Genomic DNA, 13,015 nt, shown 5'->3' with positions numbered 1-13,015 from the left:
ATATTAATAGTAGTAGTAGTAGTAGTAGTAGTATTAACAACAATAAAAACTGTAACATTTGGAGTAGTAGACATTTATCTTCGCCTTTTCCCAACGTGTTAAATATTTTCCTAGTACAGTATTGTCATGATCATGTGTAACGGAGTTGTGCGCTTAGATTATTAAATTATGAAGGAAGTGACGCAACGGCGCACAGTGTGGCACTATGTCCCGCCCATAGTTTCCAGAACAATCTCGAGGAGATTCAGGGTGAGTCGCAATTTTCTGTCGGTCTTGATTAACGCGCATTTTCATGACAATATCTTATTTTGTTTCCCCTTTTGTACTGTCTAGTGTTATCTAATTAGTTCCCTTATTCATTTCGAGTCCAGATTACTTTTTGTGTCATTATTTACTTCACGTTTTGTCGAGTGGAACTTTGGAGCATATGTGCTTTTCTATCGCAGTTAATCACAAGACGAAACCCATGCGACTTCACCCATCCTTTCTGCCATACTGTGTTGCAGGTAATAATTGTTTCATTTCGTTTTTATTGAACAATATTTAGTTTCTTGTGTCGTGTTTCATTTGCCCGTGAGTGTCCGTGGCTGGTTGAACTGTGCGCCAGCCATTACAAGCGCACCGCGTGTTCTGCCGAGTCTCCGCCCATGATGCGTTCAGGGACATCTTGTAAATAACATTGAACTTGTGTTGTATTCTCTTTTTCTGTAAATAACCACTATACGATCACACGTTGTTAATTCTGTTTTGTTATCTACAATGTTTTGCATTTGGGAACAATCTCGAGGAGATTCAGGTTAATCACAAGACAAAACCCATGCGACTTCACCCATCCTTTCTGCCATACTGTGTTGCAGAAATAAAAGAAATAAAAAGACACATCCACGCGTCTCGTCTTCATTAATACGGCAGCATCGTGGAGATGAAGACAGTCACTGTTGTGACACCCGTCACACATGTATTAATTTTTAAAACAGTAATTTGTTATTTTTAACCAATATTGCAATATTGCTTAACTGTAAGGTCAAACTGTCAGCCTGTTCAATTCCTTGGACAACTATAATTCAATTTAACAATTGGGTTATCAGGGCTTCATCAAACCAGGATTGATAGAGAATATTTCCAGCGATCAAAACTGCATATTATCATTACATGTTAAAATATTGTGGTATTTTTCATTGTAATTTTCCAATTTCACAAATAGTGAAACATTGGTTCTGAGCGAGACCATATACGTCGATAGTTTGTCCATCTGTGGTTGAAATCAACGGAACTGAACTGTTGTTATACAGCACTTCCAAACAGGCAACATGCAGAGTGCTGTCCCTTAAGCAACTATCATATACAAATGATAAACCAGTCACAAAGATAGTAGAAAGCACCAACGAATGAAACCAAGACCAAGTCTGGGGCAGATGATCTTGGAGAGGTCAATCACGGATTTGAAAAAAGAAATCATAGGATCTTAAAAATAACTGAAATGTAGAGGGAGCCAGTGCATCAGAATTAGAAAGCATTTTATAGTCCCACAGTGGGGAAATTGTCAATTTACAGCAGCAAGATTGAAAGTATTCAAAGGGGTGGCGAGGGGCAGGGGGGACAAATGCCAGTGTTTGAGTTACCGTGCTAATAAATACCAGTCAAGAGGTGAGCAGCACCATGCTGGACCAACTGCAGATGCCCAATGAAGGATTGGCTGACTCCAAAGTAAAATGCATGAATGACTGTTTTAAAGTGTACATGGAAAAGGAGAGATTTGACTTTAACCAGCTGCCGAAGCAGTTCATTAGTGTACTATATAAGTTACAACATGTTGTATCATATGTATTCATGTTGGAACTTTTATTTGGAAGAGAATTCCATTTCAAAAGACAGACATGCAAGCATAATCTGTTCCCATAACTAGTATTTGACTGAGACAACCATCTACAATGTCAATGATATAACTAAGTGATAAAAAATATGGTGTTAATTGTAATCTCATGTTGTAATGTTTTGTATGTAAACCATTTGTACACAATTTATTCATCAGTTTTTTTGTGTTTCTATTCTGCATATAATGACAATTTTGAAGTTGCAAAATGACAAGTTACATTTTGTTATACATACATTTGACGTGGAATCAAATGGTAGTCACTTCATATAGGATCTAAAATACTGTTAGAATTTGTAGTGTGTATGATATAAAATGTTCGTGTATGATCTCAAAGAGGACAGTTTTTGATAAATTTAAGTTATTTTTAAGTTGTTTTGGTTGCAATAATGTGTGGAACTGTTGATCTCAATGTGAGACCCGATGAAAATAAGGTGGACATAACAGTATTGACTTAAATAAAAATGAGAAATAGTGGTGAAAGATTGACTCACCAATGTTGCCATCTGTGAAAGGTTTCCTGACATCTCCTTGTCCACATGCGGTATGTCAGCATCAACTCCATCCACACTCACTAAACTTTGACTCATGGCTTGCATATTTTTCATGTCGCTTTTTCTGGAGTCGGTGGTCCTGCACACCTCGTAATTGTAAACATGTGGGAGGGTCCCCGTCCCCAAAGTATCCGAGTAGCGTGGTGGATAATACGGAATGACAGGCAGGTTGGAGTGGTACATGATGCGAGAATGTCTCCACTGATACACTTTGCCCGATATAATCAGCAGCAAGCAGGTGATGAAGAGAAAGGAGACCACCGCCAGGGCCAAGGCTAAATAAAAAGTCAGCTGTTCATTGTACTCCTTGTCATTCATGGCCGAGTCAGTGAACTCTGCCAGCACTTCAGGGAAACTGTCAGCCACTGCCACATTCACAATGACCGTGGCTGAACGAGAAGGCTGTCCGTTGTCCTCCACAACAACAGTCAGTCTTTGTTTGACGGCATCTTTGTCAGTCACTTGCCGGACAGTTCGGATTTCTCCATTGTGAAGGCCCACTTCAAACAGTGCCCTGTCGCTGGCTTTGTGCACTTTATAGCAGAGCCATGCGTTCTGGCCAGAGTCCACGTCCACGGCCACCACTTTAGTCACCAGGTAGCCCACATCGGCCGAACGAGGCACCATTTCGGCCAGCAGCGAGCCGCCCGTCACAACCGGGTACAAGACCTGAGGGGCATTGTCGTTCTGGTCCTGGATCAGGATGCGGACACTCACGTTGCTGCTAAAGGGAGGAGAGCCCCCATCTTGTGCCCTGACTACCAAGTCCAGTTGTTTAATTTGTTCATAATCGAACACTCGAATGGCACTGAGAACACCAGTTTCAGAATTCAAGGTAACAAAAGTCGAAACTGGACTGCCGTTTATCTGTGTATCTTCCAAAAGGTAAGAAACTCTCGCGTTTTGATTCCAATCGGCATCTCGGGCAGAGACATCAAATATGGAAGTGCCAGGAGAATTATTCTCTGTGATAAAAGCTAAATACATGTTTTTAGTGAATAATGGTGCATTGTCATTCACGTCTGAGATTTGAAAATGTAACATGGTTGAGCTAGAAAGTGGAGGCGTTCCGAGATCAGTGGCTGTAATTGTTACGTTATATTCTGAAACAGATTCTCTATCTAAATATTGATCCAAGATCAAATTGTAATAGTTTATTAGAGACATTTCCAACTTAAAAGGAAGTTTTCTTTCTATGGAACATTTTACTTGTCCATTTCTATCAGAATCTTCATCTTTTATGTTCAAAATTGCAATTGTTGTACCAGGAGGTGTATCCTCAGACAGATGACTGGAAAATGACATGATATTAATGACCGGCGCATTGTCATTGATGTCAATAACATCAAATATAACTTTACTTGTCCCAATTAGCCCACCTTGATCCTTTGCTTCCACCCTCACTTCGTATTTTTTGTTCCTTTCATAGTCTATTTGACCAGTTACGTAAATTGTGCCCATGTTTCCATCGATATTAAACATATCTGCTGCACCCCCCTTCATTTTTGACAAACTGTAAGTCATGAGTCCATTTGAACCACTGTCAGCGTCTGTCGCTATTATCGTAATTATACGAGTCCCCTTTGTTGTATTTTCAACAACAGAGGCTTTATATTCGGATTGGTTAAATGTTGGCCGGTTGTCATTTGCATCCAACACATTTATTTCTATATTTATGGTACCCGATCTTTGTGGTGTTCCTCCATCAACTGCAATTAATTTTAAAGACAAACGGGACCGGCGCTCTCTGTCTAAAGGCTTGTGCAGCACCATTTCAACGTATTTACTGTTGTCTGGATTTTCATTTTGGTTGAGGATAAAATTGTCGTTTGCTGACAAAATGTAATTTTGCAATGCGTTTTCACTCACATCTTGATCCTCTGCAGTTTGTAGTGGAAATTGCACCCCGACTGCAGCAGATTCACTAATTTGAAATTGGAGAGCGGTATTCTGATTTGGAAACGATGGAGCGTGATCATTTACGTCTAACACCTCAACCATGACTCGATGCATTTCTAACGGGTTTTCTAAAATAATGTCAAAGCTGAAGCTGCACGGCGTCACATCTCCGCAAAGCTGCTCGCGGTCGATTCTGTCACCGACAACCAGGAGCCCTTTGTCTGTTTTCAGCTCCACATACTGGATGTTTCCTCCCGTCACAATGCGAGCCCGTCCGGAAATGAGTCTCTTCATATCCAAACCGAGATCTTGCGCCACACTTCCAATCACTGAGCCTTTCTTCAGCTCCTCGGGTATCGAATAGCGAATCTGATCACCTACCGTGATAACCAAATGAAGCACAAACATCAGCGTGCGTATGTTTCGCTTCCATCCATAAAACAACCTCCATTCTGTCCACAAGAACGACAGAGGGCAGCTATTTGCCATGATGACATAAAAAAAGCGCTGATGTGTTTTGGTGGAAATAAATCTTTCTTCGATGGCTCCTCACGAAGTCAACGTTTACGTACAAATAAATGTCCGGTTCACTGAGGTGTTCTTTCTCTTACCCTCACCGCGAACAAAAGATAAGTGCCCCGTCAATCGGGAGTACTGCAGGGCGACAGCTCAGCGAAAATTATGCCCAAACCAACAGCGTCTCTTAGAGTCCAAAACGTGTAAGAACGAGTGAGGGGCAGCAGACAAAATAACATACAAAGTTGCAAGTGAATTCACGAAAATTCAGGAAATATGAACAAAATATGGTTTTCAAGTGACCTCATACCAAAACCAAGAAAATAAATTTCAAGTTAATAAAACATTTGACAAAAATGGAGGACAACAACACAGCGGAACAAATTATATAATTGTTTGGAAACATACGACTAAACCGAAAAACGTAATGCAGACGTCGACAAGCATTGCTAGAAAAAAATGATGCATAGCAGTGATTTTAAGCAACACAGAAACATAAATAATATTAATATGGATGTTAATATCGATATAAGTATTATATTGTTAATATTAATATTAATGTTAATATTAATTACTATTCATATTCATGTTAATATTAATCTATTGCATTTTGATTTGTGTTGATTCGAAATAAATCATACTCTATATTTGCCCAATATTGATGATGAAAACTTTTTTTGGAACAATACGCTGCCAGGTTGGCCCCATTTCAAGTGTGTGAATAAAACGGATAACGATTTTAACACCATGGACAGCGACACTGCAGCTGAAATATGGCAATGTCACGAAGACACTCAACATAACCCCCACACCTTCCCTTTCAAATTGCTGCTGTGGACTGCGAATATCCCCATTGTAGGACGAATAAAGGTTTTCTGATACTGAACATTAGTTAAAACTGCATTTTCTCAACAAATTAATATTGTAAGGTCATTTTTAACATTGTAAAGTTATTTTAATTTAAAGTGTTTAGCTGGGCTTCCCTACAAAAGCTGCTGAACAGTTTTGTGTGTGTGTGTGTGTGTGTGTGTGTGTGTGTGTGTGTGTGTGTGTGTGTGTGTGTGTGTGTGTGTGTGTGTGTGTGTGTGTGTGTGTGTGTTTGGGGGAGGGGGGGCAAAGACATAATTGGGGTAATTTCGCTGATTGATGTCACCTGCGAACGAGCTAATCATGTGATACCGGATGTTGTCAAGCCTTTTTATGAGCATGCGCAGAATAAACGTTTGTTGAGTTCCCGGACCAATGATTGACACGGCTATGCATCATTATTCTCTCGTGAGTATTAGTCACCATTAAGGCAAACTACTATCTTGGTAACTGTTTAAATGATAGGACTGCTGCCGGAATGTCCAGCGCAACAGGTTATGGGCCCAGTACCACAGGCCAAAGGTGGTTCAGGCTTTCATTTGATGGCGACGAGAAAAATTACGAGCTCTGGGAGATGAGGTTCCTGGTGCACATGGAGTTGCGCGGCCTCAGAGACGTTATTTTGGGCGTCCTGGACATAGAGGAGGACGGTGAAGCTCTCGCCGAAGATAAGGCTAAGAATGGAGAGACATATGCAGAGTTGGTGCAATGTCTGGAAAAGAAGAGCCTATCGCTGGTAATGAGGGACCCAAAACTTCACGGGAGAAGAGCACTGGAGATTCTCTGTGAGAATTATGCTGGAAAGGACCAACTACAGGTGGTGAGTTTTTATTGTGAACTTACCTCACCCCGAAAAGGCAGCTATGAGACAGTCACGGACTATGTTTTCCGAGCAGAGACTGTATTCACGTCCTTAAGGAGGGCAGAAGAGCATATTAGCGATGGACTCCAGATAGGCATGAGAGTGGCTGCCTTTCCAGCAGCTCATGTATTTCGTTTTTCTACTTTCATTCCTTTCATCACTTTGCAGCTGTGAAATGTAAATTTCTCCACTGTGAGACTAATAAAGGCATATCCAATCCAATCCAAAGGGGCTTCCGGAGTCCTACAAACCGTTTGTTGTGCACGTCACCCAAACTAATGACAGAATGACTTTTGTCAAGTTCAAAACTATACTACAAAGTTTTGAAAGTCCTGAAAAATATGGAAAAGGTGACCAGCATGCAGACGGAGACAACGTGATGAAAACCAGCAGGACTACAAGACCGCATGGGAGAGGGAGAGGAAAGAAAATGGACCTGGCTGATGTCAAGTGTTACACTTGCGGTAAAAGAGCGCATATGGACAGGAAAGAGGGACACACCATACCGAGGCCGACACGGTCAAGGACGAGGCCGTGACAACAGGAAGAGAGCTGCTGACGTGAAAACAAGACTCAAGCAAGCACTCTACATCCGATCATTTCCGCAGAACATATTTTCCGTCAAAGCAGCAACAGCAAATGGAGCAGAGGTCTGCTTCAAAGACGGTGATGACTGGTCAGTCCACAAGGATGGGACCAAATTCAAAATGGATGTGTATGGTAGAATGTATTACCTAAACACAATGGAAGAGGAAAATGTTGATGAAGCGATGGCTGTCATGATATCCAAACTTGGCACAAAATACTGGGTCATTGTAATTTTGAAGATGTTGCTAAATTAGAAAAGGTGGTTAAAGGGATGTCTATTCTATAAAAGCGAACCATGAGCCGAATTAAAAAGGTGAAATATGCACACAGGGCAAGGTGACACAGAGCAGGAACAGACAAGCAGATGCTAAAGCTGCAGCTGTGCTACAGCTAATGCAGATAGATCATGATCAGTCAAATGCTTTAAAACATTTTAGTCTACAATAATACTTCCTTTCAAATATTTTGAATGATAAACCTTTTCTGATTTTTTTACGAGCCTGAAAATGCACACATTCCTACAAATTCCTGCTTTTTGGTTGACAAACACACTCATGAAGAGTTTCGTGAATGTAACTGTATATATTAACTGCTTAGGTTCAGTACTTCTAAAAAAAATAAGAACCCCTGTTATGTATTCTGGAATACATAACATCACATGTATTTATTTTCATTAATAAAGAAATATTAGGTTTGGAAAATGAACTTGCTTGGGTCGATTTCTATTAAAGTGGGTTGTGACTAGCCAGGTGAAACATTTGGATCTCAAGGTGAGACCAAATGAAAAACCCTTGTTCTTAACAGTATCTTAGAAATTGGGGATACCCAATTGATTGTGTGGGAAAACATGCTGAAATACTAAACTCACCAAGGTTGACATCTGTGAGCAGTTTCCTGACAGCTCCTTGTTCACATGTGGCATGTCAGCATCAACTCTATCCACACTCACTAAACTTTGACTCATGGCTTGCATATTCTTCATGTCACTTTTTCTGGAGTCGGTGGTCCTGCACACTTCGTAATTGTACACGTGCGGAAGAGTCCCTGTCCCCAAAGTATCCGAGTATTGTGGCGGACAATACGGAATGACAGGCAGGTTGGAGTGGTCGAGGACACGAGACTGTCTCCACCGGTACATTTTGACTGATATGATCAGCAGCAAGCAGGCAATGAAGAGGAAGGAGACCACCACCAGGGCCAAGACCAAGTAAAAACTCAGCTGGTCATTGTACTCCTTGTCATTCATGCCTGAGTCTGTGAACTCTGCCAGCACTTGAGGGAAACTGTCAGCCACTGCCACATTCACAATGACCGTCGCCGAACGTGAGGGCCTCCCGTTGTCCTCCACAACAACAGTCAGTCTTTGTTTGACGGCATCTTTATCGGTCACTTGACGGACAGTTCGGATTTCTCCGTTGTGGAGGCCAACTTCGAAGAGCGCCCTGTCGCTGGCTTTGTGCATTTTATAGGAGAGCCAGGCGTTCTGGCCAGAGTCCACGTCTACCGCCACCACTTTGGTCACCAGGTAGCCCACATCAGCCGAACGAGGCACCATTTCGGCCAGCAGCGTGACAGCCGGGTACAGGACCTGAGGGGCGTTGTCGTTCTGGTCCTGGATCAGGATGCGAATGCTCACGTTGCTGCTGAGGGGAGGGGAGCCGCCATCCTGAGCTCTGACTCGGAAATGGAACTCTTTCAGCTGCTCGTAGTCAAAAGAACGCACTGCATGGATGACTCCACTATCGGCACTAATGGACACATACGAGGAGACCGGCACTCCATTAACAGATGAGTCCTCCAGGATGTATGAAAGACGAGCATTCTGTTTCCAGTCAGTATCACTGGCTGTCAGTGTGAAAATGGAAACATCTGGTGTGTTATTTTCCACAATGTAAGCCTCATATGAGCGCCTCTCAAAGACAGGTGCGTTGTCATTCACATCTGAGATGAATAAGGTGACTGTGACACTGCTGGAAAGGGAGGGCGCGCCCTCATCAGAGCAAGTCACTGTGATGTTATACTCAGACGACCTCTCTCTGTCCAAGTCATTATCTGTCACTAAGCTATAAAAGTTAATTGTTGAGGTTTTTAAAGCAAATGGTATATTTTCATTGATGAAACAAGCAACGTTTCCATTATCTCCAGAGTCTTTATCTTCTATATTTATCATTGTAACAACTGTATTGATCTCGGCATTTTCTGCAATAATATTTGACTTTGACATTATGCTGATTGTAGGCTTATTATCATTTTTGTCTTGCACGTCAATGATTATTTTGCACGAATCCGTGAGCCCACCTTCATCATTTGCTAATACATTTATTTGATAGTTTCGAGAATGTTCGAAATCAATTTGTCCAATCAATGTCAGTTCACCTGTTTCCTTGTTAATTTTAAACACTTTTCTAATATCATGTAGTGCATCACTTATAGAATATGATATTTTGGCATTGGAGCCGTGATCTGCATCAGAGGCAAACACAGTTGCCACGATTGTTCCAGCAGGTGAATTTTCTGTCACAACAGTCTTGTACGTCTGCTGTGTAAAAACGGGGGCATTATCGTTCACGTCTAACACTGTAATGTGAATCAACATAGTTCCTGACATGCGTGGCTCTCCTCCATCTACAGCCGTTAACACGAGAGATAAATGCTCCGCTTTCTCTCTATCTAAAGGCTTCTGTAAAACCATCTCTACATTTTTATTTCCATCCGCATTATTTTGCAACTTGAGAGCAAAATGATCCGATGGTTTTAATTCATAATTATTAACGCCGTTAATTCCAACATCAAGGTCGACAGCTTTCTCGAGAAGGAATTTTGCTCCGATGATCGCCGACTCACTTATTTTAAAAGTTATTTCGCCCCTGTTAAATGTTGGTGCATTGTCATTGACGTCGGTAATATCAACGACAATGCTATAAAATTGCATGGGGTTCTCTAAAATGATTTGAAATTGTAAAGCGCAAGGCGTCGTCTGTCGACACAACGCCTCTCTGTCGATCCTTTCTTTCAACAAGACGACTCCTCTTTCTCTGTTCAATTCCACATAATTCTCGCCATCACGGTTATAAATGCGCGCTTTGCCGGCCAACATACGTTTGCTCTGCAAACCTAAATCACGAGCTACGTTTCCAACGAGATATTCTTTGGGCATTTCCTCCGGGATGGAGTAACTGACCTGTCCGAAACCTGAACCAACGCAGAGGGAAAAAATAAAGAGCACCACTTGCCACTCCATTGTTCTCTATTCGATTGTTACTTTGCAAAATGAAGATTGGATAGATCCCATCAAAATAATTCCCGTTTCCCAAGGCAACAATAAATCTCTCTGCTTTGTATCAAAATATAAAAAGGGTAAGTCCAGACGTTTAAATCGCCGTGTTTCCAAAAGCGTGTTGGCTCCGGCGCTCGTTCTTTGTCGCTGTCTTTTTCTAAAATGTCCAAATCACATGCAGCAGGAAGCATTTCCCAGTCAGCCGGCGACGATTTGTGGTCTACAGCGGCCCTAAGAGTCATTTTATCGAAACTGCAACTCACCGGCATTGATAACGACGCAAGCTCTCTAATAAGTGCGTGTGCGTTGTAAAAAAACAAGTATTTTTTCTGAAATAAATTCATTTTAAAAGAAGCTCAACCACGTGGTGAAAAGCATCGGCATCCTGCTCACAAAATGAAATCTGCTCATTGAGAATAAGTGTCGTGCATGGTAAAATGGAGCATTGTCAAGAGAGAAAAGCAAGTGTTTCAAGACCAGTCCAATATCAAATATACACAATGAAATCAATTTGTTTAGGGAATTTTTATCCCCCAATGTCATACGTACAGTTAAAAATTGTCTGACCGATTTCTGTTTCGATAATATTGATTGTTATTACTTGGGCAAACATCTGAATATTTTTAAGCATTTGAGTACAGCTTAGAATTTAGTTATTAAATTCAGTAGACCAAAGGTTGGTCTACCTAATAGTAATTCAGAAAAAAAGACCACGTGGTGTCTCGAAAGAATTGCGTTTCAACACTCGAGTATATTATTATTCATAATTTAACTCAATATTCTCAAAGTATTATTAATTTGCTGCACACTTATTTTTTTCCAATTATATTAACTTGATCTTGTGCCCCAATGTGAATTACATCGAATATATGACCCATCCAATTTTGACAATTTATGAAAACCCACCACTGAGAGCAAAGAAAGTTATCAGATGCAAAAACAATGAAAGAATGGTGACATGCTGACTCACCAACGTTGATATCTGTGAGGAGTTTCCTAACAGCTGATTGTTCCTCTGAGACATGTCACCATCAACTCCATCCACACTCACTAAACTTTGACTCATGGCTTGGATGTTCTTCATGTCACTTTTTCTGGAGTCGGTGGTCCTGCACACTTCATAATTGTAAAAGTGTGGGAGGGTCCCCGTCCCCAAAGTATCTGAGTATCTTGTTGGACAATATGGAATGACAGGCAGGTTGGAGTGGCAGAGGAGACGAGACTGTCTCCACCGGTACACTTTGACTGATATGATAAGCAGCAAGCAGGTGATGAAGAGGAAGGAGACCACTGCCAGCGCCAGGACTAAGTAAAAAGTAAGCTGGTCATCGTACTCCTTGTCACTCATGCCCGAGTCAGTGAAGTCTGCCAGCACTTGAGGAAAGCTGTCAGCCACTGCAACGTTCACAATGACCGTGACTGAACGAGAAGGCTGCCCGTTGTCCTCCACAACAACAGCCAGTCTTTGTTTGACGGCATCTTTGTCAGTCACTTGGCGGACAGTTCGGATTTCTCCATTGTGGAGGCCCACTTCAAACAGTGCCATGTCGCTGGCTTTGTGCACTTTATAGGAGAGCCAGGCGTTCTGGCCAGAGTCCACATCCACAGCAACCACTTTAGTCACCAGGTAGCCCACATCGGCCGAACGAGGCACCATTTCGGCCAGCAGCGAGCCGCCTGTCACAACCGGGTACAGGACCTGAGGGCCGTTGTCATTTTGGTCCTGGATCAGGATGCGAACGCTCACATTGGTGCTGAGGGGAGGGTAGCCACCATCCTGAGCTCTGACTACCAAGTCTAGTTGTTTCATTTGTTCAAAATCGAACGATCGAACAGCACTGAGAACACCAGTTTCAGAATTCAAAGTAACAAAAGTCGAAACTGGACTGCCAGTTATTTGTGTGTCTTCCAAAAGATAAGAGATTCTCGCGTTTTGATTCCAATCAGCATCTTGGGCAGAGACAGCAAATATTGAAGTGCCAGGAGAATTATTCTCTGTGATATAAGATGAATAGATGTTTTGATTAAATAATGGTGCATTGTCATTCACGTCTGATATTTTAAGATGTAACCTGGCTGAGCTAGAAAGTGGAGGTGTTCCGAGATCAGTGGCTGTAATTGTTATGTTGTATTCTGAAACAGATTCTCTATCCAAATATTGATCCAAGATCAAATTGTAATAGTTTGTAAGAGATTGCTCAATTTTGAAAGGAAGTTTTTGGTCTAGCAAATATTTTATTTGTCCTTTTTTCTCAGAATCAACATCTTTTATGTTCAGAACTGCAACTGTTGTACCAGGAGGGGAATCCTCAGATAGATAGCTGGAAAATGACTTTATATTAATAACCGGAGCATTGTCATTTTCATCAATAACATTAAAAATAACTTTGCTGGTTCCAATCAGCCCACCTTGATCTTTGGCTTCCACCCTGACTTCATACTTTCTGTCTTTTTCATAGTCTATTGGACCACAGACATAAATCGTGCCAGTGTTTTCATCAATAATAAATATATTAGCAGCACTTCCTTTCATTTCTGACAAACTGTACGTAATGCGTCCATTTGAACCACTGTCAGCA

The 13,015-nt window shown here is 41.5% G+C and overlaps 1 protein-coding gene across 32 annotated transcripts in view; it reads right to left on the bottom strand.

Annotated features, from left to right (window-relative positions):
- LOC148901447 (protocadherin gamma-A4-like) overlaps positions 1–13,015 on the bottom strand; it is a 204,888-nt gene that overhangs the window by 89,483 nt on the left and 102,390 nt on the right. The window contains exon 1 of one of the 32 annotated variants that reach the window (XM_088987093.1): positions 8,028–10,308. The exons of 29 other annotated variants lie outside the window; for them this stretch is intronic. In XM_088987093.1, coding sequence (XP_088843219.1) covers positions 8,028–10,256 — 2,229 coding nt within the window. In that variant the 5' untranslated portion in view covers positions 10,257–10,308. Of the gene's footprint in view, positions 1–2,367; positions 4,904–8,027; positions 10,309–13,015 lie in introns of those variants that run through there. 2 more of the 32 variants (XM_089023872.1, XM_088986869.1) reach the window with 2 other exon arrangements.

Source organism: Hippocampus bargibanti, linkage group LG02 (genome assembly GCF_051943395.1).
Source record: "Hippocampus bargibanti isolate YZ-2025 linkage group LG02, ASM5194339v1, whole genome shotgun sequence".
Classification (NCBI taxonomy): Eukaryota; Metazoa; Chordata; class Actinopteri; order Syngnathiformes; family Syngnathidae; genus Hippocampus; species Hippocampus bargibanti.
Note: the sequence above shows the minus strand (reverse complement) of the source record. Positions and strands in the feature narration are given on the sequence as shown.